We start from the raw sequence: 26,050 nt of genomic DNA, 5'->3' as shown, positions 1-26,050 counted from the left end.
ATATAGTGGAATAACTTTCATCCAATAAAGTTGTCTATCATGATAAAAGACAGTTGAAAACGAAATGATCAAGTAATAATATGACATTTTGTTCCGTGTATTTAGTTAGCAATGTCTGCTTATAAAATATAAAGTGGTATTCAGATCACTGTCGGCGGCTTGACCTGCGAGACTAGTCATGATAGCGAATAACTGTCAGGAGCAATCCCTTTTTTCTAAAAGTTGCCGAGCCTTGTATTTTGGCCTGCAGAGCTGCAGCTGAAAAGTGCAATCATGGCGGACGAAGTAGCTAAAGCACAAACGGCCCAGCCTGGGGGAGACACAATTTTTGGCAAGATCATCAGGAAGGAAATCATCTCAACTATGATATATGAAGACGAGCAGGTAATATTATTGCAGTTAATGTTTGTAAACGAGTAAATTAGTGAACATTTCTCTCACGTGTTTTAAAATAATTTATTTTGGCATTTCCCCATTTGTGTTACTTGCACTTTTAAGTTTTATGCAGCCTTCTGCCTGTTTTTGTTACCGGGCACAAGTGAATTATTGGATTGTTTAATTTTAAATGTTTTTAAATTCATTTTGATTGAAGTACAGTGTTTGTGTTCCAGAATCCAACCTTCGTTACCATTGTCACCTTCCATGCAGCATTCTGCATGCTCAGTGACCTTGGGATTGGTTATTTATAATTTAATTTTAATATTTTTAAAATTGTTACTTCCCCATTGTTCCATAGTTACATAGTACATTCTCCCATGGAGCCATAGCTCTATGATTCGGATAACTTTCCGTATGGCGCCACCACGTTTTCACTCATTTTTACAAAAAGGGATATATCAATCAGGTAAATTAGATACTATATATTATTTTATTTTGAATGAAAAAGTGGTGGCGCCATACAGAAACTTTTCCTATGATTCTCCTAACTAGTCTGGAACTACTCCTAGAAGAACTATTTCAGTTTCGTCCGGCTTCGTCTCCCGTTACGGGAGAACGGGAGACGATAGCCGGACGAAACCGAAATAGTTCTAGGAGTAGTCTGGAACTAGGTTCGTTCCACTGTCGTCCGCTGTGTTGGCCACAAAATTGGGGCTAGTTCCTTCCTAACCCACCTTGTTGAGCTGTTAATGGGTCCGCTTTTAACATCGGTCTCATCACTGTTGACCGATGAGTGATGAGACCGATGCCGATGTTAAAAGGGGAACCATTAACAGCTCAACAAGGTGGGCTAGTTCCTTCCCCAAACTTTAGAATCGTCCCAGCACTCTAGTGTAATGCAAGTGTAAACTGTAGTGTAAGCTGACTGTAAGGCTAAGAGGCAGGGCTACAATTATCACAAAACTAGGTCTAGGGTTTTGAAACACTCAAGTCAAGGGGATATGATGAAGAAAATGAAAAGATGGACCATGTAAAGAGTCTGTTAGTGTTATTAACCTAGTTGCAATTTTTAACGTTAACCTCATCCGGCCTATTATTAACCTTAACAATCCATTGTAACAATCTGTACAGTCGTCTGGGAGCTTCATTTCAACGCCTAGAGGAAATTGAAATCAAATATTCATTATTTTTTTATATTTACACAATTTCCTTATCTCTGTTGTCAACCCTTACTCTTATGTCTTCTTGTTTCAGTGTGTAGCCATAGAAGACGTCAATCCTGCGGCTAAGGTGCACTACTTGGTCATTCCCAAGAAGCAAATTACTCAACTCTCAAAAGCAGAAGAAACAGATGAACAGGTAAATGCCAAATGGTCTCGAAAGAAACGTACAATAATCTTGGTAGCAGCATGTAGTTAGAAATGTTTACCTCCATGGTAGCAGGGCTTCATGTTTCTGTGCACTTTGACATCATCTGCAGGGATAAAAAAAAAACCACAAGACCACAGGACATGTAGCTCAGAATCTTTACTGACTAAAATCAAAGTGAGAAGAGACTAGAATCAAAATGAGAACATGGTTTTATAATCGAAACTGTTTCATTTGAACAAAACTAAGAAAATATTTATCTCTTCTGTTTTAAGGATGATACTCGGCCCTCAACAGGACTGAAAGATATTTGTGAGACTCGTACTCAACATTTGAACATCATTCTATGAGACAAAGATGTTGAATAGAAAATTAAAAAACATGACACTAGACTTATCCTGTGTTGTTGAGCTTTACTGGCCTGACTCTAAGTGTAAAATTTGAGCCCTGGGCCTAATTTCATGGCTCTGCTTACTGCCGAATTCTGCGCTTACGACCACGATTCCCAGCTTAAATGCAAGCGCCAAATTTCTGCGCTTGCCTTGTAAGCGTAGAATGCTTGGTAACGTGGAGTACACACGCGCAGAAGCCAAAATTCGCCGCTAATCTGTGAAATAGGCTTGCCGTAGTAAGCACAGAATTTCCTGCTTCCGTAAGCGCCGATTCTGTGCTTACTGTAAGCAGAGCCATGAAATTGGGCCCTGATCTGTTTATACTACAATCAACGCAATGCAAATCTCATTGGGGATGTAGAAATACCCCCCCCCCCTAATAAATATTTTGATCTTGGATGCAAAGCAACTTGAATTTGCAGAGCTGAGACACTCAAATTATAATGTCTTAGAACCTGCATCTCAACACTGGACATGACCAATCAAGCTGGACGAACCTTTGCAAGGTGTTTAAAACTAAAAACTCCACGTTTTTGCCTCTGCTGATGTTTTGGTGTTGTTCCATCCCTCATCTCACATGTTTACCAATTTGTCTTAATGCAGTGTACTGTTTGATTAGTATTTTGTATTATTTTTTATGATTGAGAAAATAGAATTAGCTGTTGCAAACAACTTACCAACCAAATGGACCGAGAGTATAAATGCAAAAAATAGTTAACGTCAGGCCATTAACTATTTTTTGCATTTTTTATGATTGTAATTTTTTGAATTCAATTGATTATTTTCTATTTGTGGTTTTAACAAATTCATAACTGTAGTATAATTTTATAACGTATTTATGTGGGCCTTTATTTATTGTATTTTGTAGACATTTTAGCTTTTCGCTTCTATTGTCAGGCACATTGAGATATCTGTGATTTTAATGCTTTTTATAAATGTAGCTTATTGCTAAATATTATTATTCACTTATCTGACATTACATATACAGTTTTTAACTGTTTGAAAGATGAAAAAAAAAACAATTTGTCTTTGCAATTTTATAATCAAGTGCTTGTAACAATTACCTCACAACAAGTTATTGTAGTAGTTTGAAAATAATGTTCTTGACGTCATTTTGTCTTCTGTTGTCTTGTCTAGTAACTGTTGTACCTTTATTGTAGGTCCTATGTTTTATATGAAAATATGTTGTTAATAAAATTTGGGTTTGTCTTGTTTAGTTGTAAATGTACCTTTGGTGAATGTCCATATATATTTTTGAAAATGAGACTAAAATCCTCAAACTACATTTTGCTTTCTCTTGCAGCTTCTTGGTCATCTCTTGCTTGTAGCCAAGAAGGTCGCAGAACTAGGCGGCTTGAAAGAAGGCTATCGTGTTGTTATCAACGACGGCAAAGACGGTGCACAGAGTGTCTACCATTTACATTTACATGTCATCGGTGGCCGAGTCATGGGATGGCCACCAGGCTAGAGTTATTCATCATACTAAAGCTTTCTCATTGGTCCTCTGTTCAACAATAGCGCCCTCATCAGTTTTAGGAAGACCAGGGCCCAATTTCACAAAGAGCTAAGATTGATCGTAACTGCAAATCAATCGTAGTTGCTTAGTAAAGTGTGATTTCACGTTTCACGATGCAAATCACTATGGTGATACTGACGTCTTACGATGGATTTTATTGCTTCGTGAAATAGAGCCCAGGGCCCAATTTCATAGAGATGCTTAAGCGCAAAAAGTAGCTTAGCACAATAAAAGTGTGCACACCAGAGCAAGGTTACCATCCAAACTACCATGTCACATGTACAATTTGTGACTGGTATCCTGCTCATTTCTGCTTAGCAGACAATTATTAAGCAGTATTTTCTGCTTTTAAAAGCAGCCCTAGGAAATTGGGCCCAGGTGGTTGTACTGATGTCCCACCGTATCATTTTCAATTCACATTTTTTGTAGCAGATTTTCAAAGGCAATTTCAATCACATATCATGAACTACAACTTTAAATTTTCTCTTTGAATTCCTTGAAATTATAAGTTGGGAATTTGAGCACTTTATTCTTGATCATGAATATAAATATTTACAACCCTTCTCTCATTTTGCAGTGAAAACTAAATAACTTGGATCATACCCAGATTAAAAATTGTATGGTTTTACTGACTTTATTGCATCTTTTTGCATCATATCTTATACATGTTGGTTTAATACTACTACTAATAATAGTGGCTTCTTATATAGCGCTCAAATACGTCACTCAGTGATGCTCATGGTGCTTCAGCATTCAGTATTTTCCTACAAGTTTTACAGAGCTACGTTTTAAAGTTTGAAACTTTTCCTCTACATAGCACCATGTTATTGTTTACAAGGTGCTAATCTAACCATGAACGCCGAGGCGAATCCCTTCTCTTTACGATAAGTGCACTGGGTTCTTTTATATGCATTAGACAACACATTGGACCTATGGTGTTACGTCCAATCCAAAGGACGCAGCAATAATGGTTTAGTGTATTGCTTACGGACCCAAGTGTCTTGACCAGGACTCGAACCCACACTCTGCTGATCGGAAACACCAGAGCTTGAAGTCTGGTGTTCTTATCCACTCAGCCACGATACACTACTAATCCTCAACCAGTTTTCTAGAAAAACTAAAGTTGAAAGTACATGTACAATGTAGTTATAAAACTCAAACATGATTATGCACTCAATCAACGAGTAGATCACTGGGCTTTTAATGTTATTCATTTGTACTTAATAAACACCTCTCCCGTACTTGTTCTAAGAGATGTTACCAATCAATTTTGTCAATTAATCTCGCATAAAACCCATCAGTTTGTAAACGATGATTGGGGAGATTAACTCATTTTGTTCGTTGTGATTTAGGATCGATCAATAAAAGCAAGTCTAACTTGCACATCTTACAATTATTTGTCTGTCGTGATGTACTCGTATTAATTGTAGTCTTCAGCAGAGACCAATAAACTTGTTTACTAGTCTTTAATCCCCACTTAGAAACACGGAGCATCCTAAGAAGTAACTACATTTCTTTATAAGTCATTTTAGTGAGTTTGGTCTTAAAGACACTGGACACACTATTGGTAAATACTCAAAATAACTATCAGCATAAAACCTTACTTGGTAACAAGTAATGGGGAGAGGTTGATGGTATAAAACATTGTGAGAAACGGCTCCCTCTGAAGAGACGCAGTTTTCGAGAAAGAAGTAATTTTCCACGAATTTGATATAGAAACTTTAGATTTAGAATTTGAGGTGTCAAATCAAGCATCTGAAACACAACTTTAGTGTGATAAGGGTGTTTATTCTTTCATTATTATCTCGCAACTTCGACTTTGAGCTCAAAGTATCAAAGGTTTGTTATTTTATGCATTATGTTGAGATACACCAAGTGAGAAGACTGGTCTTTGACAATTACCGATAGTGTCCAGTGTCTTTAAAGGGAGCTGTACATTTCTTTAGGCGAGGTTTGCGGTAGTACCATGTGTAAATCTCTTTTGAGTAGTGTTGCCGGTGGATTGTAATTACACGCTTCTCCTAGAAATGTACAAGTAGGATTTGAAACTACCACTGTACGAAGTCGGCATGAAAATAACTGTAGAAACAGCAGGCTCTATCTGACCTTACCTCCGATTGCTTAGACAGACCGGGATCAGGGGCCAATTTCATAGCGCTGCTTAGCGGCAAATTTTGTGCTTACTGTGCAATTTCTATTTCATAGCGCTGCTAACCGTAAGCACAAGAAAAGGCATGCTAACCTTCCGGTGCTTACCACACGAAAATAAATGATGTCACAATGCAAATCCACGGTAAACACGCAATATGGCCGCCCAATTTTTCTGCTAACCCGTGAAATACGCTAAGGCTTAAGCAAATTTTTCTGCTACAGTAATCACACAAATTTGCTTACTGTTAAGCAGCGCTATGAAATTGGGCCCAGGTTGGTTCAGTGGTTTCTTTCCATGTTTTTGACCTCGGTGGACCCCTGGTTCGAATCCCACGTCCTCAGCCATGCATGTCGATTAGTTTTCAGTCATTACTTGATTGCGTTTGTTTTCTCTTTCAAAATTTTCCTCCAACACTCTTTGAAGTTTCTGCCCATACCAGGCATGATATTTGGTTTTGGGGGAAAAAAGTAGGAAAACTTATTTAGTACATCCATGTATGCATGGTGTAGGCTTCAGTTGTCGTTTCAGGCTATTTAATCAAATTTTTCAGACTTTACCAATGGCAAAAACAATCGGAAATCAGACTAAGTAAAGAAAGAAGAATATCATGCCTGCAACACTCTTTGGGGTTCTCCTCCTCAACAGACATGCAACTTTCTTATTGCAAAAAAAAAAGATTTGAATGGCCGATCACACTTAACTTTTGTAGTGTTTTTCAGTTTTCTATGGCACTGTTTTGAAGAGAAAAAGAGGACTAAACAGCTTAAAAGTTTCATGGCTTCTGATTTCCTTGTATCCTTTTAGAAGACCTCAATTATGGTAAACATTATACCCCCATTGGGACAGGAAGCCCTTGAGCACACTACAGGCAGTTTCTTTTCTCCCCCATTGGAAGTATATCTAAATTGGGGTAGTATAGCTGACCAACCCTATGAGACCAATAAGTACCACTGAGTGAGTGACAAAAATACACAAATTATTTCCCTTTTAATTTATTCTTTAATTTATGAAATCTTACGATTCATATGCTTTAATTTGGAAGCATGAATAATGTGTTCATTACATTTCCCCAGTATTCAATAACAGCTACAATCATTCTACAATAATGTGTTTATATTAATTTTATATTTCCGGCTTGTTTTTTTGTTTTCCCCGACTGAAGAAAAAAAGTATTTTACATGTTTACAGTGGAATACTATATTATTTCATATACAAGTTAAAGGTTATATTGACTTAAGCTAAGCTGAATTAGTAATGGCAGCTAAAGTGATTCTCCATCGGCAGCCATGTTGCAGTTTCACATTATTTGAAAATAATCTTTAATTTGTTTTTGTTTTAAAGAGGTTAGCTCGGGGGCTGAGATCCAGAGACTAATTTTTATATTTTTTTAAAACGTTGGTTAAGCAGGTCTATGAAACTGGGTTATGGTGTTGTTGTAGTGTTTAATGGCACATCTTCCTAAAGCATTTTGAGATATGGTTGACACATTCGATAACCATGCACTATTTGGGTTGATGTTTGTTCCTTTGAAAAGGTAGGAACATTTTATCAAGAAAAAGGGTTGACCTACATGTACATGTACACAAGGTGCGTGCTTTAATTGAAATTTCAGGTTTTTGAAAAACATAAAGTAGGGAGAATATTATCCCTGCATAGTGTCTGCCATATCTAAAAACGGCTAACTAATATCCTCATCTAGAGAACAGTGTTTCAATGTTGGGTACAATGTTGATCCCAAAACCATGAAGGGCATAGACTTAGAGCTATTTCTAGTGTGAACTCACATAACAAAAGCATGTCTGAAAGTAGACAAAATTACCCCAGTGTGGTTTATGTTGACTGTTTTGAGACATTTTACAACATCAATCATTTCAAAACACTGCAGGATTCTAAATTGTGGTGACGTACTTTCATCCCAAACCAATTTGCCATGATGACGATTTGTTAGGATTGTCATCAGATGGACCTGGTTCAAAGTCAAGCATCATTCCCACCTCCATATAAAAACTTGGAAATAAAAAACACAGGGAAGAAAGTTAGACTTGGAGTCAAGGCTGAAAGTGTAGTTATTTGTTTGTGTTGCTTGAAATACTATTGGCCCTCTGCTAGTATTGCTGAGGGTTGTAGCCATAGAAACGTGGCCGTTTCAGTTTGCCCATTTTAACAAGCAAATAATTGTATGTTCAGCCTCAAATCCAGTCCACAGCAAGTTGACCAAACCAGGTTTCCACCAACATACAACTGCATACATGTGTAATACTTGAAAAAAAGGCAGTTTCGTTTTACAACATCAATACAACAAAAAGACACGCCCCTCTTTTGCAAAACACATTGATAATTAACAATATATTTTACATATAAACATTTCCTACCATCACCTTAAACCATAGCCACCATTAGTTTTTAAGGATGGAAAGTCCAACACTGCAATTATTATAGAGAAACAATTCCCATTCTAGAAACAAAATGGCCCAGGTAACAATATTAAGAACATTGTTTTCATGAAATGCTGTTGTTTCTTAGTACATCTCTACCAGGTGTATGTAGCGAGAGGTATTGATACAGTGCACTGCCCATGGATGAGAGGCTGAGGCAAGCTATTTCTTCTTGCAGCCCCAGTTAGCCTAAATTGAACTGTATCGACAACAACAAAATGGCTGCTGCATGACAAGGATATCTGAGTGAAACTCAAACCAACACTGCTATCAATCATTCCCAATACAAAGCCATAAATCTATAGACTGCTACAAAACACCAAGGCTGAATAATCCATGTGTCCATGATGTGTTGTGCATAATGCCTAAAATGAAAATACACACCAAGAAACACACATTATTCTATGTATTAGTATTGCGTACTGCATTATCTGTAAAACTAATGTGCATTGCTTAGTGTGCACTGTGTGAAAATTGCAAAGAACAGAAAACTTGCTTCCATTTGGGCTGGAAACCAAGCCATTTCTTGCTTTTTCTGTTGATTTTCGAAATCACGTTTAAAGCCAATTTTTTGACAAGCGTAGTTGCACCCACCGAATCCAAAACTTACGGAACCCGGAATTGACTTGAAATGTGCACCACTGTTTTCCAATGCACATGGAAACTGCTCAGATAACCACCCATTATTTCCAATGCCTACATCTTTTACTAAAGAGGTTTTTGCACAATGAATGGTGGAGATATGGATTTTCAGCCTAACCCTAAATACCATGGCAGACATAACAGAGGGCAAAATGATTAAATATCCAAAACTGCGAGTTGAAAAAGTAAAATTATTAATATAAATATATTTTACAAAAACTGTTCAGAGTTATGAAAAATAAAATGCTGTTATTAATGCAGTGTTAAAACTGAGCGCATGACTCCAAAAATGTATTCAACTCTTGTTTTCAAACAAAATTTGAAATCTGGAATTAAAAGACATCTCCAAATAGTTTCCAACCACCTTGACTAAGAAACCATGGTAAGAGTGAAGCAAAAAAAGGCATCCGACACTGTACTTATTGTAATAACTCTATTCTTGTTACAAAAGAAAGTAAAATGATCATACAATTCATTTTCAAAATGGTGTGAGAAGTTGATGGAAGCACTAATACGAGCACTCATTATGATTGTACTATCACAATCACATTGATAATTTAACCATAAAACGGCTTGAAAACAAGACTAATTTGTCAGGTTCAATCTGAGTAAAGTTCTGTCAGTCTGGTATAAAATATGTAATACAGAGATAAGGTACTTCAATTGAATATAAGATCATTTATAAAAGTCGTATGTCAAACAGACATACGACACTAGTTAATTGGGAGAATAAGTTTTAAAATTGTACATGAAGATTTTGGAATGTCTGACTTTCTCAAGCTTAGGCTGGGTAGATATTTTTTTATCTCTGAGTTGGTGGAGTTAATCGGAAACGCTCTATCCTCTTAAAATGCTGATAACAAAATGGAAACTTTACCCTTGGGAAAAAAGTCACACTCTGGTGGTTATTATGAGTTAAAACAAAGCGAAAACCACATTATAATAATTTGTAAGCAAAAGTAACTCATGGTGTTTTTGTTTGTTGTGTTGTCATTTAAACAAAGAGAAAGACTGCCAAACAATAGACCATTACCTTTTGTTTGCATTTATACCATAGGTCCCTGGGTTGGTAAGCAGTTTGCAACATCTAATTCTATTTTCTCATTTTTACAATACTGTATGTGAACCAGGCTTCAGACTTGTGTGCGTCAATCACAGGCCTGGAATTTCATCGTTGAGAGGGCTAAGGTATTTCATATTGCTATGGGCACTTCCATTGGAAAGTCTTGAATTCTATTGACCCCTTGCACGCAGGTCACGCGGTGACTGTCGTACGCTCACCATTTTGGTTCACGAGTAAACATAAAAGCACTTCACTGAATACCACACTGTGATATTACCCATCAATATGGCGCATCCAAGATTATTCTATATGAAGTCGGGTGAATTGGGTCAATAGGGAGCTTTTGAAAGGGTGCAAAGGCCAAGACCAGGGGCAACGGAAGCCAGGACCAGGGGCAACGGAAGCCAGGACCAGTGGCAACGGAAGCCAGGAGCAGGGGCAACGGAAGCCAGGACCAGGGGCAACGGAAGCCAGGACCAGTGGCAACGGAAGCCAGGACCAGGGGCAACGGAAGCCAGGAGCAGGGGCAACGGAAGCCAGGACCAGGGGCAACGGAAGCCAGGACCAGTGGCAACAGAAGCCAGGACCAGGGGCAACGGAAGCCAGGAGCAGGGGCAACGGAAGCCAGGACCAGAGGCAACGGAAGCCAGGACCAGAGGCAACGGAAGCCAGGACCAGGGGCAACGGAAGCCAGGACCAGGGGCAACAAGGTCATGGCTTCCATGGCCATAGTGTAATTCCAAGCCTGCAATCATTGCAGTTGTCTCGGTATCACTGGTTTTTAATCAATGTTTTTGGACACTGCCACAAAGTTCAAGACCTGGCTGGTCCTGTACTATCTAAAAGCAATTATGTATTAAATACGCATGTTTTATCTTAAACAGGTGCTTTTTCATATACAGTGCAGTGTGATTCACAAAAGTAAATCATTGTTAATCGATTACGCCTTCAAGTAATATATAAAAAGGCACTTATAATAATAATATAGGAGAAAAACTGCACCAAGCTCATTTTAAATTATTACTTTTTACAAAATGCATATCGACCCTTGATCTCAAATATTCCTTGGGTCCATTTTATTAAACTGCTAAGCACAGAAAGACATTGCTTAACGGAAACAGCAAACCAGTCAAAATATCATTGTGTGTATATCACTTGTTAATGGTTCCATTCTAATTTTTGCTTAGCGGGAACATTTTCTAAGTACACTGTTCGGCTTAACAGCTTAATAAAATTGGGCCCTGTAGTGAAGGCTTGCAGAAAACATTCACAAGAAATTATGTTAGACAAACTGAACAGAAATCAGTGATTAATGATGAGGGAGGCTAGGAGGTTACAGGATTATCTTCGGAACTTGGACAAATTTCACAGCACTGAATAGCAGTAAGCAAATTTTCTTGCTAACTGAAGGTGCAATCATATTTCATAAGTTAGTTAGAAAATTAAGCGGCCAGCTTGCACGCTCACCATGGTTTTGCATTGTTAAGTAATTTTTATACAGTAAGCATCATAATGTAAGCTTTCCTTTTAGTGTGCTTATGGTTAGCAGCGCTATGAAATGGAAACTAAAGAGTAGGCACAAGATCGCCAGCTCTATAAAATTGGGCCCAGATTTCTCTCTTGGAATTAAACAATGAATAATCAAGATGTAGAGAAAACAATCTTCAAAATTTAATGAATCTTAGAGCTCAGTGAAATAAAATGATGGTTTTATAAGGGCCATGAATTGGAAAAAGTGTTGTGTAACAACCTAAATATTGTATGAGATCTGATTGAACTTCAAAATGGTATGAGGGGAATTTTAAAAATTTCATTTGAGATACAAAAAAAGAAACTTGCTATAAATGCTTTTTATGCTTGAAGCTCAAAACCAAGTGATCCAAAAGTCATTAGGGGATAAGACCCAAGTTCTGATCAACAAAAACTTATATTTATAGGTGAAATTTTGGGGGAAAAAACATGATGAGGATATAGAACTAAATTGATGTACCCCAGTCCTCTTACATGGCACTCACAAGTCCTTGTACCAACCTAAAGTTTGACAACCTTTCATGACTCAGCCTTGGGAAATTCGTGGAAAATGTAATTAATTTATCTTAGGAGGCAATAAAAGAAAAATTAAGCGTAAATAAGCTTGACCACAGCATTCCATCCTTGGTAACGACACTCGTGGGTTTGTCTCCTGTAGTACACCAGTTAGATCCAACCAGTCCCCCGTGCCCTAACTGGCAAATCCAACGTCCATTCGAAACATTCCTCTTTTCATGGACTGAGAGAAAGAAAATCTTCACAAAAAGTTCCAGACCAGCTGTTGGGCTGTGTCCTTTAAGACCAGATAATTGTTCGTGGCAACAGTAAATAGCTGATCGATTTAAAATCATTATGTACATTAGAACAGAGAACACAACTTCCATTCTTTCTTCTTCTGTGTTGTTCCGGAACCAACCTGAACCCCTCCTGGCCCCTTGGCTGCACCGCCAGCATCCTGTACAAACAAACAAAAGAACAACAAGTTGACAATTATTATATATTCCTGGTAATGAAATCAATGATGCCTCATAAGTGAACTTAATCACTGTAGCTTGCCAGCCTGAGGAAACCTGTAAACAAGGGTGCTTGCTATTTGAACCAGAAACACAGGGGTTACATATGCTCTTAACCAATGCATAGAGTAAGAATCCTTACTCTATGATCTATGTAGCTTGCAAGCCTGAGGAAATCTCCTGTAAACAAGTGTGCTTGCTATGTGAACCAGACAACACCAGGGTTAACCCCTACTCCTTCAAGATAAGTGTTCTGCTTTTTTCTACATGCACAACCAATCCTAGTGTTCGGGACTTTGTAGGAAGCTTGCTTGTATGTTTGAATGCGTCTGCCAGCGTACCACAGATAGTGTTCGTATTCTTCGTACCCGCAAAAGGCCAAACATCTTCCAGGAATCATCTATGCTTTGTTATGATGGCTTGGGAATGTTACAGCTTAATGTCAATCTGAAGGACAAAGCAATTATGGTGCAAGGTATACTGCTCAAGGACACAAGTGTTACAACCGGGACTTGAACCCACACTCTGCTGATCAGAAACACCAGAATCCAGCCGTCGATTTCACCAAACTCTTCCTAACTTAGGATTAATCTTAGAACTTAGGACGAGTTCAGTTCCGTATCCAAACATGTAGGACGCATTGAACCCATCCTAAGTTAGTACGGGTTACTCATCCTAACTCGAGATAGGATTAATTAAGCTTGGGCGATATCACGATATTATCGAATATCGCGGTGATGATTTCGATATCGGATGGATTTGGTTTTAATCGAAATATCGATATATCGCGATATCGATTAAATATCGCGATGTATTTGCTAGCTGAGACATCTTGCACCCCATAGGTTTGGAGTAAAACCAGAAGAATAGGTCATTAGAACACCTCTCATATGCTATGACTGTCTCTTCTACAACTTTCACTTGGAGTTTGAAGACTGATGATTCAGGGGTTTCCCTTAACTTTTTTTTTCAATCGCCCGCCGGGCGAGTCAACCAAAATTCTCGATCGCCCGCAGGTTTTTCCACTAGCCCACATGTAATTACACACAAAATTTTCAAAACGAAAAAAAAAAAAAAAAAAAAAAAAAACCACGAAAGTGAAGCCCTTAAAATTGCTTTTTTTTAGGATTTTATATCTGAATTTTTACTTTAAACTATCCCTTTTCCATCAACAACAACTTTAATGACTTCGTGGTTAGGGGGTCGGTTGATTTGAACATGTTTTGAAGTCCGTTTGCAACAAAATCTTCATGAATCAACGATCAGTCAACAACGCACATCGAGAAATAATTAATGAATTGCCCCGTAACGCCCTCTGTTGGCAAAAGTTGTCCATGTTATTGGTTGTCCAAGGCTGTACATTGTGCACAGTCTGCAGTCATTATGCACAACGTTCGGCAATTCTTTACTCCGTTCATGAACATGTACTGCATTGAAGTCTAGTCAAGAACATAATGAATATGGAATTTATTAACAGCCATCAACGGCCAATCACAGCGTGCAGAGATTTGGTCAGAATGGACTTTGGACGACTGTGTGCGTTGTGTATGTGCTGTGCATACTGCATGGATGTACCACCAGTGGGCGACCGTGTACTGTGAGGATACTCGGCACCATGTGGTTTGTGCATCGTGTTTTCAATTGATTGTACGTGTTTTCTGATACGAACGACAGCAATTCCGGTCCCGATCACGACAAAATTAAATCTAGCAAGTTTCTAGAATTGTCAAACTTACTAATTTAAAAGCTTTAGTAGAAGTTTTCTGTGGGATTTTGCCACTGAACCCTCATTTATATGTGAAAAGGAATAATTATTTGACTCGCCCGGCGGGCTAGTGAGAAATGGTTTTCAGTCCCCCGCCGCTATTTTCACTCGCATGTGGCAATCCGGCGACCGCTAGTTTCGAACCCTGAGATGTCAAATTTAATAAATCGCGATTATATCGAATATCGCGATATATTGTCGGCGATATATCGTGAATAAAATTAATCGATATTGCCCAAGCTTAGGATTAATCCTAGCGTTTCTTGAAATCGGCTGCAATGCCCTTAACTGCACGGCAACAACACAACACATGTACAATATACAAGGTTCAGAAGACTCTCTAGTAGACTCTCATAATCAGACAGTTTGACAAGAGTATTGAAGCTGACTTATGGCTAGGGTTTAGTTATAAAAATATTGATGTCAAAATATTTGTTAGCTTACAAGTTTTCTGTCCATTTTGGCTTTGATGTCTCTTGCAAGAGTGACGAAACCCTGTCAACAAAAAAGAAGACAAATATTATTCTCTTAAAAACTCCTTTACTGTCTGACCATTGTATATCATCCACTGCAGAAAATACTGCTAAGCAAATTTCTTTGTTTAGCAAAATATTAAGTGGGGCACCAGTTGCAACAATGTAAACTTAACAGGATTTTGGCACCTATCCAGTTTTCTGCTTAGCACATTTTGTGCTTACATGCCTTATGAAATTAAGCCCTGGGCCAATTTCCATAAAGCTGATAAGCAGAAAATACTGCTTGACAAATTTCTTTGCTAAGCAAAATTGAGAGGGGCACGAGTTGCAACAATGTTAACTTAATGTAATTTGTGCTAGTATCCTATTTCTGCTAAGCAATACTTTTCTGTGCTTAGCAAATTGTTGTGCTTGCAGGCTTTATGAAATTGGGCACTACTCATAGATCAGTCCAGTTTAAAACTTACCTCTTCAACATTGATGCTTGCCTTAGCACTGGTTTCCATGAACTTAATTCCATACTCGATTGCAAGCTGATGATGAAGAACAAAAAAGAGGTAAATATTATTTAAATGTGGCAACAAACTTAACCACCAAAATTTTATTACTTCTTCGGGGATGTGATGGCTCTTCACGCGTACACATTCATCAAGGACAATGGCTGATGACGCATGTTGCGGTCCATCTATTGTTCATTGCCTATTGTTTATTGTTTTTAAATATTTTACTGTATATATTGACGCAATTTAGCTGTTGGCTACAAGTTCAATTTTAATAAACCATCAATAATAATATTAAAAAATTTAGCTTCGCATTTGCTTTCGTGTTAAGTTTGAAATGGGCTTATGCAGCAGAGGAATTAGTGCTTACAGCAATTCTTGTTCGTTTGGATTGATGTGAAATGATTTGTGGTGGGTGAAGTTTGTCTGGTAGACCATTGGACCAGATGTTTTTTTCTTCTTGCCAGAATTGCGAGGCCATCACCCGAATGCTTGATGGATGTTCTTGGGTTGTTCATGAAGAGGTAGCCCCAATGCTTGGGCCAATATCCTGACTTTTGGCTGACCCTAAAGGCGGAGTCACTTCAGCAACAACGAAAACGATAACGATCACGACGCAAAGAGAACGCATTCTATTGGTTGAATTGCTCCATGCAGAATACCAACACGCTAATTCAACCAATAATATGCATTCTCTTTGCGTCATGACTCTATAGAATGAACTACAAGGATCCTTCTTATGGTACTGACTCAACACCTGATTGACTTTGATACATTGTACTTGTAAACCCGATCCCATGTAAAGCATGATCAGTTTCAGTGCTGTCCTCGGTCAAACAAATTTTTAAAAACATACAGTTGGATTTTGATTGCTTTGATGTTGTGTGTTCAGTAAGCAATGCTGTTCCTAATGCATTTACTAATCTCGACATTGAATAACATTCAAGTCAAGTTTGCAGGGCACTGCTATCGCCACCCTGAGCTTCCAGCCAGCAAGCTTGTCTTCTGGGAGCCCAAGCAAGGTCGAGCTCAAAGAGGCAGAGGTCACCTGACTCATATGTTGACATACTAAGAAGGGACACTACGTTTGTGACAGCTGGGGATATATATAGATGCATGATTGACAGGGAGATCTGGGGACCACTCTGTTGTAACATCATTGACCGAGGGCAGAACTCGAAACCCAAGAAGAAGAACTATCTAAGTAAACATTCCTTACCTGCTCTCCCTTGTCCTTAGTTACCACTCTTCTGTCTTCCATGTCGCATTTGTTCCCAAGGATCATCTTTTCGACATCGGATGAGGCATGCTAGAGGAGTAATGAAAACAGGACAGTACTTTCATATATGATCTATTTTTTCTGTTGTTTTGTTGAAACATTTTCTGCTTGAAGCTGTAAATTGATTGTAGGTTCATAAATACTTGGGACAGTTTATCCATTTTTATTGGTTGAGAGGAGATCACATGGCCATGTAAGCTGTATGAATATATACAAAGTAAGAAGTGAGTACACGTGACCTGACCTTATTATGTCAAAAGAGGGAGCTACATGTATCAGATGATTGCACAGAGTGCACAAATTTCACAGCCCAATTCGAGTTGGTAGCTCGCATATTTTGGCTCGTGCAAGTTTTAAAACTCCCAAATAGTTTGGAACTTGTGCTTGCTTGAGGAAGTACTCATCGCTCAACACATGCATAGAAAGTCATTGCAGAGTCGAGGTGAGCTGAGGCTAAAGTGTCAGATTTGTTCTCAACTTTTCCAGAGTTTTTGAATTTTGTAACAGAAAACAGTCTTAACTTCTTAATACTCTGGGGACACAGATTGGTTTGGGTTTTGTTCTACATACCTCCTCAATATTCCTTATCCAATTCCTGATGTTTTCAAAGGACTTCTGATTTGTGATGTCGTACACCAGCATGATTCCCTGATCGGAAAAAAATACATGATTAAACTGGAATAAACCATCTACATCAGGGATGATATTCGATCCTTTGAAAAAAGTAGGAAACCTTTCATGGAGAACAAGGGTTGACCTATACACGGTGTAGGCTTGAATAGACATTTCAGGCTATTAAATTACAATTTCCCTGATGTTTTTCAAATGCAAACAAAATCGGAAATCAGACTTAAGTACGAAGAATCTACACCAGGGATGATATTCGATCCTTTGAAAAAAAGTAGAAAACTTTTATATGGAGATTCAAGGCTGACTTAGATGTACACATGGCGTAGGCTTTAAAAGTTATTTCAGGCTATTAAATTACACTTTCCCTGATGTTTTTCAAAGGCAAACAAAATCGGAAGTCAGAGTTAAGTAGGAAAAATATCATGCCTGTAACACGAACTTTCCCTGACTTCACTTTGTTGGGACTAGCTTCCTGTCCTAAACATAAAACCTTTGTTTGTATAGTAAATGTTGGTTGTCTGCATCACTACAAGTTAGAAACAAATAGTAAATGCTGCGCCTTATCATGGTTCAAAGATAGTAGCATACTGAACCAGTAGCAGTAAGCAGCTATCTTAAAATAACAGTATTACAACAGCTATTATTACAACAGCTAAAGACCGTTTGAAATGATGTCATTCAAAAGTCGGAAATATAGGAAGAAACATGACTAAACCAAACTATGATATACACGTATAAACAACAAATTCTTTCAATTACAGCCCGGTAATAGTTAACTAAAATACACTTACGAACACTATCTGAAATGACTAATAGTGTAGTAAAACATTAAGGTGTCTTACCATTGCCCCTCTGTAGTAGGCAGTGGTGATAGTTCTGAACCTCTCCTGACCGGCTGTGTCCCTGTAGGAATAATAGTCACAGATTGATCATCTTTTTTTCTAAATTATTTAAATTGTCGGATAGCCAATCTTCTTACTTATTATATTTATTTTTTTTAAATTCTGTTAACATTCACTGATTGATTTGAACTTCTCTTTTATTGCACACATTTAAACAAATCTATGAAACTTATTTTAAGAAGAAGACACAACTCCAATGAAGGAAACAGCAGTAATTCACTTTATAGATATTAGTTTTGCATCGGGATAAAAAATAAAGTTTGTTTTTACCTTTACACTGAGGTGTTTTAAAGGAATATTAGAGAATTGGTAAGAAACAAAAATTGTGAAAAACACATACTTACATAAAATTTACACGGTCTAATGATGATGATAGTAGAAAACATCTTTGAAATATTTCTGTCTCAAACTTCATAATAGCTGACGAGAAACAAATAGTCTAATTTCGCGTTTGGAGTTTATCGCTCAGTGAGCGTTTTATTCATTTTTGTTTTGGCATCGATGCAATGCAAAATTTGTAAAAGTTTTTTTTTACTAATCTCTTGTGACCCAGATGGACGAACGATCTCAAAATTCTACAGGTTTGTCAGTTTATGTATATGGTGGATTACATAAAGTGCTTACACTGCCAGCAACTTTTTTGCTAGCAAAACCAATTCTGTAATGTTCCTTTAAGCACTGTGTACTTAGTACTTTCCAAAGTTCTGTTGATCTACACAGTAGAATGGGAACTCCTCAAGTTGTTCACAGAACTCAGGACAGTACTGACTATACAGTGCTTTTAAAGGCAGTGGACACTATTGGTAATAACTCAAAATAATTTTTAGCATAAAACCTTTCTTGGTGACGAGTAATGGGGAGAGGTTGATGGTATAAAACATTGTGAGAAACAGCTCCCTCTGAAGTGCCATAGTTTTCGAGAAAGAAGTAATTTTCCACGAATTTGATTTTAAGACCTCAGATTTAGAACTTGAGGTCTCGAAATCAACCATCTAGATGCACACAACTTCGTGAGATAAGTGTGTTTTTTCTTTCATTATTATCTCGCAAGTTCGATGACCGATCGAGCTCAAATTTTCACAGGTTTGTTATTTTATGCATATGTTGAGGTACACCAACTGTGAAGGCTAGTCTTTGACAATTACCAATAGTGTCCACTGCCTTTAAAATATACCGATGTATGGGTATACACAATTTATACACACATACTCACCATATTTGTAGTTTAATCTTCTTGCCATCTAAATCTATCGTTCTGATTTTGAAGTCAATGCCTGCATCGGATGAAGGGAAAAAACAGTGGCTGATCAACACTTTAAAAGGAGCAATATTGTCAACTTCGTTGGTGCATCAATTTCACAAAGCACAAAGACTCATCTTTAGATGATCACCATAGTGATTTGTAAACATCACACTTTGCTTAGCAATTAAGACTGATGCACAGTCAAGATCATTCTTACCTTTTTTTTCTCTTTTTTTTTTTACAAAGCGTGATGTCTTATCATTTGAGGCGTTTTAAATAATTTCACCTTTATCCAAAAAATAATTCCAGATTACTTGTCTCGAATTTCAAAACTACATTGCTAGTTTACTGGAAATTTCTTACCGATTTCTCAAGTAGAAATCAAAAAGTCGTTGCCAAAATGTTTTAAATCAAGTGTGGCTATAATTAATTACAAAAAAGCTGCATTTAGCTTTAATCAGGCAACTCGGTTTTTTTAACAGTAAGCAATTTCATTTCTCTACTATGAACACCACAATACATCTTTAACAGTAAACATTCATAAGTACATGTGATACATACATGTACTTTGGTATTGCACAATAGGAAATGGGTTTCCCCTTTGCATTTGGACATGGAGATTTTTTTAAAGGTACATGAACTACAAGGGATTGGTAAGAATAATAAAACATCAATTGTAAAAATGTTTGTTTAATTTGAGTCTGAAAGCACAAAATTATGAAGTTAATGGTATCTAGGACCACTTTTCTGTGAACATTATTTCCCTCTGAAATAAAATCATAAGAAAACTTTATCTGTAAACCTAAGAGAAAATAATATGCTGATTTTTGTTGTCACAACAACAAAATTATTAGGACGATGTGTTAACATGTTGAAAATTGTGCATGTTTGTTTCACTATTTTCTGCCGACTCTCATACAACCGATTAAACCCAAATTTTCACAATGTGGTTGATCAAACATGAAAACAAAACATGAACACTAGGCCTATCTGTCTAATTGATTATTTAGTCAGCTAGATTCTACCAATCCCATATACCTTTAAAGGAATACAATTTTATGAAGAGTAAATTTGTTCCCTTTCTCTAGTTTTCCTTTCCCGAGAGTTTTCTTTCTTGATAATAACAAAATCCTACATTTTAGTTTTAAGTTGTAGATTGTTGTTCCCAGTGATATTCTGTGTGATATAACCTGCCAAACATCCTGCAGTTTGACTGCTTGTAACATGCCACTTTTCCTCATGTTGGGGAAAAGAGAGGTCAAATAACAGCCAGGAGGATTTTGTAAGTGTATGGTGACATTTTAAAGGGGAAATGGGGCTCCGGAACAAGGGGAAAAGACAACAGTGAGTCACTAACCACTGTGTATTGGTTGAGTTTCTAGGCTTTATACTACAGCAGTGTGCACAACCTGCAAGGGGTAAACGGCCCTGGATTGGAGGCAAATGATAATAGCTAAAGCAAGGGTATACCTTAGGTAATTAATCCAAAAATTATTTACCATAAAAACTAAACTTACTTGGTCAGAAACAATGCAGCTGTTGTTGATAATGTAAAACATTTTTAGAAACACTTCCCTTCAAAGGAATGTTGTTTTAGAAAGAGAGTTTTTAAAAACATTTCAATCTGAGAACCAGTTCTCAGATTAGACCCAGTAACTGGGGCGCTGTTCTCCTTTTTTCGAAATGTTGACATTCTCTGTCGTGCTAGTTCGACAGAGAATGAAAAATTTTAGAAAACAGGGGTACAGCGCCACAGTTACTGGGTCTATTCTCATATTCTGTTTTTCTAATTAGGGATTATTCTTTTAGTGGAACCCCTCCAGATGTTTGCCGACTCAGAAACACCACCTCCTTTTGAAATGAAATGTTCACGGGTTAGTTTTATTGCATACATTCTCTGTAGATTTAAAACAATGAAACTGTTTCAAGAACCTAGGCATACTTTGCCTTTAAAAAAAGGAAATTGGCAACATCAACAGCCAGCGATACAAAGTGACGGCTCACATCAACAGCCAGTGATACAAAGTGAGGGCTCACATGTCTTTTTTATCTTCACTGTTTCATTTCCCTGCTTTAAGTATTTTTTTTTAGTATACTGTTTTTGTTTTGATGTATTTAAACAACTTTTTTGTTTCACAATAAAAACACCTTTTTTTTGTATCAGTCTACCAGGATTTGTATACTGCATGACCTAACACTAACCGTACAGACAGAAGTTTTACTAGGCTAGATAATTACTTAATTCATTGACTGAAGTACCAATCAATGTTGCCAAGTGTAAACATATTTTATAAGCATTTTTTGAGGAAGTTTGAAATTAAAAGATAAAAAATGTCACCATTTGTTATTCAAATTTTACAGAATATTATTATATAGTAGAATTACACAAGTTCCCTCGTGGATGAAGGGAGTAGCATTTGAGTGAATTGAGTGAGTAGCACTTAAAGCCATTGGACCCTTTCGGTTCAGAAAAAAAAATAAAAGTTCACAGATTTACAAATAACTTACAGGGTTTACAGAAGGTAATGGTGAAAGACTTCTCTTAAATATTATTCCATGAAATGCTTTACTTTTTGAGAAAACAGCAAAACAATATAAACTCTCGTTAACGAGAATTACGGATTTATTTTAAACACATGTCATGACACGGCGAAACGCGCGGAAACAAGGGTGGGTTTTTCCGTTGTTTTCTCCCGACTCCGATGACCGATTGAGCCTAAATTTTCACAGGTTTGTTATTTGATATAGAAGTTGTGGTACACAAAGTGTGGGCCTGGACAATACTGTTTACCGAAAGGGTCCAATGGCTTTAAAACAAATAAAGGAAACAAACTATAGTACTAATAGTATCAACATTATTCATGATCATGATGTTATTTTAAATCAAGTGTGAATCAGAAAAGTTTAGTCATTATGTTCATTTATTTTAAGTAACACAAGTTAATACAAGTATTGTCATATAATGAGTACAGACTGTAAAATAAAGCATGCCACGTTTGAATAAACCATTACAATTGCATTTATATTTTAATCAGTAAAAAGAAACTCAACAAATCAAACACAGAAGTTTTAAATTACTTTTTAATAAATAAAAAAGTTCCAGCCAGGCTCAACCCCCAAGGCTGGATTTCTAACATAATAATATTTCGTCGTATCGTCCACTGGTAGTGGTATCCGTCTGAGCATTAAAAATGTTTGTATTTACGAAAGCAAATTTGTCAATAATTCAAATATCCAAAAGCGCAAGTTGTCACGAGTCAATGACACATAAACCGATGGTCGAGTTGTCCAACACATTGAGTTTCAATGGAGCGGAACCGATCACCACGACAAAAACCGATTCTACTGTCCCAGTTTAAAAAGAGTTTATAAAACAATTGATCCTTACCTATTGTTGAAATAAAAGTCGAATTAAAAGCATCCTCTGAAAATCTGAAGAGTACGCAGGTCTTTCCAACACCAGAATCACCGATTAAGAGTAACTTGAACAGGAAATCATAGGTTTTAGCCATGTTTCTTGCATGTCTAACAAGGGTAAACTACAGTGACTAATGCGTAGTCTTTAGGTTTACCTGGTACCCGGTAGTTTAGTGCGCTATCCCGGTTGAGCTTAAGTCTTGTCCCCGCCTCTCCGTATTTCCGTCTACTGTAATATCATTACACGTTGTATTATTATTATCGTATACAGGCTACAGACGCGTGACGCTGGACACCAACTTATAATCTGGGAAACACCCTTATTTGAATAATTTATTGACACTTCCGGTTACGTCATCCCTTCTTAGGTATTCCCCAAGACAAAAGTTCTAGTTTTTAAATTATATTTTTTATGTATTTTTCAGTAGCTTTGATTTTTAATGGTAACTCGAAAAATCTGCTTCTGTGAATCCCGTTGACCGTGTCGGCAATTCTGATTTTATTTTATAACTGGACTGCAAGTTGGTTTAGTCTATATGATAAACATATACATTTTTGTTTTCCAAGCTCTACACAAACATAATATCGATTTAACGTTTGTAATAATTTTTATGAATGATATGACATGCAAAAATCAATCAGTTTTGATTCAGTACTGAACACTAATTCTAGTCATCGTGGAGGTTCAGTAGGTAGGATTCGAACCCATAAACTATCGAAAGTTAATTGTGAGAAACGGCTCCCTCTGGGGTAACGTATTTTTTGAGAAAGATAGATGATAATTTCTCACTATATTTGAATTATGATTCGAGACCACAGCTGAGGTCTCGAAGCATCTGAAAGCTCACAACTTGTGCGACAAAAAACGGGATGTTTTTTCTTTCTTATGATCATTCTCTCGCAACTTCAAACGACCAATTGAGATCAAATTTTCACAGGTTTGTTATTTATGGATAATGTTGGGACCAAAGTGATGTCTTTGAAAATTATCAAAGGTCCAGGGGTGGATTTCACAAAGAGTTAGGACTAGTCTTATCTCGAGTTAGGACGAGTTAATAGTCCTAACTTAAGACTAGCTGTACGTTTTTGATATCTCTTAGGAACTCTTTGTAAAATCGACCCTGTGCATGTAACACACACCCTCACAATATAATCCTGAATATTCATCACATCAAGGTTACCGTGGCGGGTATAAATATGACCGCGGGTGTCATGATCAGTTCAAGGGTGTGGGTACGTGTCATGAATTGCCAACAAAGAGTGCACCGAAAAGGCCACACACGTAAGCCTATATACTCATGCGCCAAACTCATTAGCATAGGCCTAATATTTGGCAATAATTATACTCTTTAATACAATTTCTGTGGTTATGCAACTGACTTATGTAAGACTATGATGACAAATTACCTGAGGGTCCCATGCTTCAACTAAGAGACGTGATAAATTTAGGCTTTAAAGTTGGTCCTATTAGATTGTAAAGTGGATAAGTGCTTCGCGAAATTAAAACTGGCAGCAAATCGGTTTGGAAAATCACATTTTAATTTTTTTGGAGTAGTTTTTCCTTGGTGTAATTAGCAAAACATCCAAATGGAACTAACCAAAAGTTGAGCACAAATCTGAAGTTAAGTTGTAGGAAAATATGATTGATTGTTTTTTTTTCAAGAGGCTGAGAGACTTGTTATGTTTGTAATTATTAGCATTATTATTAGTGTTGGTTGCCATATGGGATTATTTAGTGTGGTGCAGCAGTGCGCCCTCAACATTCCCATTTACTTATGCAGACTTACCTAGTGTTGGCAACAGGTTGGTTCGAAACCCATCCTCTGTAAATCTTAATAGCAAGCTACTCTTTCCGACGTTTGATTCCCCGACTAGCAGCAGCTTAAGTTGCATGTCATAAGGTGGTTTTTCTAAAACATTTGCCATCTTGGTTATGGATCAACAATACATATGTATTTGGTGCAAAGTATTATTTACGCTCTGCTAACACTTTGTTGAAAGTCCATTGTGTGATAACAGGAGCAATATACGATGTGGTTTGGAATTAAAGGGATTTGTTGTTTCTTTGTGGTAAAATTATATTATCGGCTCAGGACTACATGCAGTATTATAATGGATTTCACAAAAATTGCTTTTGCATTCTTTTGGAGCTTATAAATGTAGTTATAAATGTAGTTGGTCTCCAAAGTAACTGTTGCCAAAAAGAATTATTCAGTTTATAAGAAAAACACTTTGGATTTTGATATTCATCAAATTTATGAACATTTGTCATGTCATTGAAATTGCAATTAACGACCTATAGAGCATTGAGCTAGAACTGTTATGTTATAAAATTATTGTTGTTTTTTATTGGGGTTTTTTTCATGTGACGATTCACTTGAGTCTTTCTTCATTTTCTTCAAAAGTGTCGCGCTGGAAACACGTAAAAAGGGGCAGTACAAATAATCATAATACTTATTGTCAATGCCCATTGGTCCGGATGATGTTAATAGGTCAGGGGGTGAGTGCAGCACGTAGACCTTTTACCTACAGCTGCAGTTTGGGAGCTTGGTGTTGTTTTATTCTTATTGGAGCACACTGCCTATGTCAATCTTCCCAGTTAAAATAGGCTCGAAATCATTGTTATTCCAGTGAGAGGGGCCCAAACCAAACTCCAACTTGGTTTAGATCAATTTATTACAATTCAAGCTAACACCCATTTATCTCAACATTTATTGTGCATTAGAAACGGTGGATTAACAACCCAGATATCAACAGATAATACCCCTCCATTAAAGGTTTCAATTCTATGATACATCGTTATTTCTGGGAACAGTCTGGCTCCAGCCTCTAATTGTTCACTATTATAATTCTCTATGGATCGTTCACATAATATACCGTGATTTATGAACACTTTTGAATATTGAATGGTTCACTTAGACAATGCCAAAATCCGTTCTTACCTATTGTGGAAATAAATGTTTCTCTGAACACATCATCGGAAAACCTGCACAGTACACACGTCTTCCCCACACTCGAATCACCAGTAACGAGTATTTTGAAGCGATAATCAAACTCAGTCTGGTATTTGTCCGCCATTTTTAGCAGGCGTTCATCCGTGACTGTCGGGTGGGTGCAAAGTTTATTCATTTTACCACAACATATTTTTATTTACAATCGTACCACAATTTGGTATACTACAAAACTAACAATTCACTGACTATATTGAAAGACTTCGCACGCACATCATACACATCAAATACTTTCCGTCACTATGGTCCTCGTCTTTGGAATTCGGTTGACCGGACTATCAAAATGTCATCCTCTGTGGCTAGGTTCAAAATATCTTATAAAAGGTTCCTTATTTCCC

General features: G+C 37.2%; 2 protein-coding genes across 3 annotated transcripts; one reads left to right on the top strand and one right to left on the bottom strand.

Moving 5' to 3' along the window:
- Positions 1-230: 230 nt before the first annotated feature.
- Positions 231-5,047, top strand: LOC139936911 (adenosine 5'-monophosphoramidase HINT1-like). Its single transcript, XM_071931733.1, has 3 exons — positions 231-384; positions 1,633-1,737; positions 3,442-5,047. Exons 1-3 carry the CDS (start codon positions 274-276, stop codon positions 3,604-3,606), a joined length of 381 nt encoding a protein of 126 aa, XP_071787834.1. The 5' UTR covers positions 231-273; the 3' UTR covers positions 3,607-5,047.
- Positions 5,048-11,455: 6,408 nt separating this feature from the next.
- Positions 11,456-25,792, bottom strand: LOC139936910 (ras-related protein Rab-8A-like). Of its 2 annotated transcripts, none has more exons than XM_071931730.1 (8): positions 25,644-25,792; positions 19,255-19,315; positions 17,982-18,042; positions 17,080-17,157; positions 16,450-16,539; positions 15,198-15,263; positions 14,699-14,749; positions 11,456-12,431 (listed from the first exon to the last, which is right to left on the bottom strand). In XM_071931730.1, exons 1-8 carry the CDS (start codon positions 25,777-25,779, stop codon positions 12,336-12,338), a joined length of 639 nt encoding a protein of 212 aa, XP_071787831.1. In that variant the 5' UTR covers positions 25,780-25,792; the 3' UTR covers positions 11,456-12,335. The 2 variants fall into 2 exon arrangements, with proteins under 2 accessions (XP_071787831.1, XP_071787832.1); XM_071931731.1 differs by lacking the exon at positions 25,644-25,792 and adding an exon at positions 22,673-22,834.
- Between the last annotated feature and the right edge of the window lie 258 nt (positions 25,793-26,050).

This window comes from Asterias amurensis, chromosome 5, assembly GCF_032118995.1.
Source record: "Asterias amurensis chromosome 5, ASM3211899v1".
NCBI classification, from domain to species: domain Eukaryota; kingdom Metazoa; phylum Echinodermata; class Asteroidea; order Forcipulatida; family Asteriidae; genus Asterias; species Asterias amurensis.
The sequence above is the reverse complement of the archived record's forward strand: the minus strand, read 5'-3'. Positions and strand labels throughout refer to the sequence as shown.

Coding starts and splice junctions, on each gene's coding strand:
- LOC139936910 (XM_071931730.1), bottom strand. CDS start 25,779: ATGGCGGACAAATACCAGACTGAGTTTGATTATCGCTTCAAAATACTC. Junction 18,043..19,254: donor AAGATTAAACTACAAATATG/GTGAGTATGTGT, acceptor TTATTCCTACAG/GGACACAGCCGGTCAGGAGA. Junction 16,540..17,079: donor GGATAAGGAATATTGAGGAG/GTATGTAGAACA, acceptor TTACTCCTCTAG/CATGCCTCATCCGATGTCGA.
- LOC139936911 (XM_071931733.1), top strand. CDS start 274: ATGGCGGACGAAGTAGCTAAAGCACAAACGGCCCAGCCTGGGGGAGAC. Junction 385..1,632: donor TGATATATGAAGACGAGCAG/GTAATATTATTG, acceptor TTCTTGTTTCAG/TGTGTAGCCATAGAAGACGT. Junction 1,738..3,441: donor CAGAAGAAACAGATGAACAG/GTAAATGCCAAA, acceptor TTTCTCTTGCAG/CTTCTTGGTCATCTCTTGCT.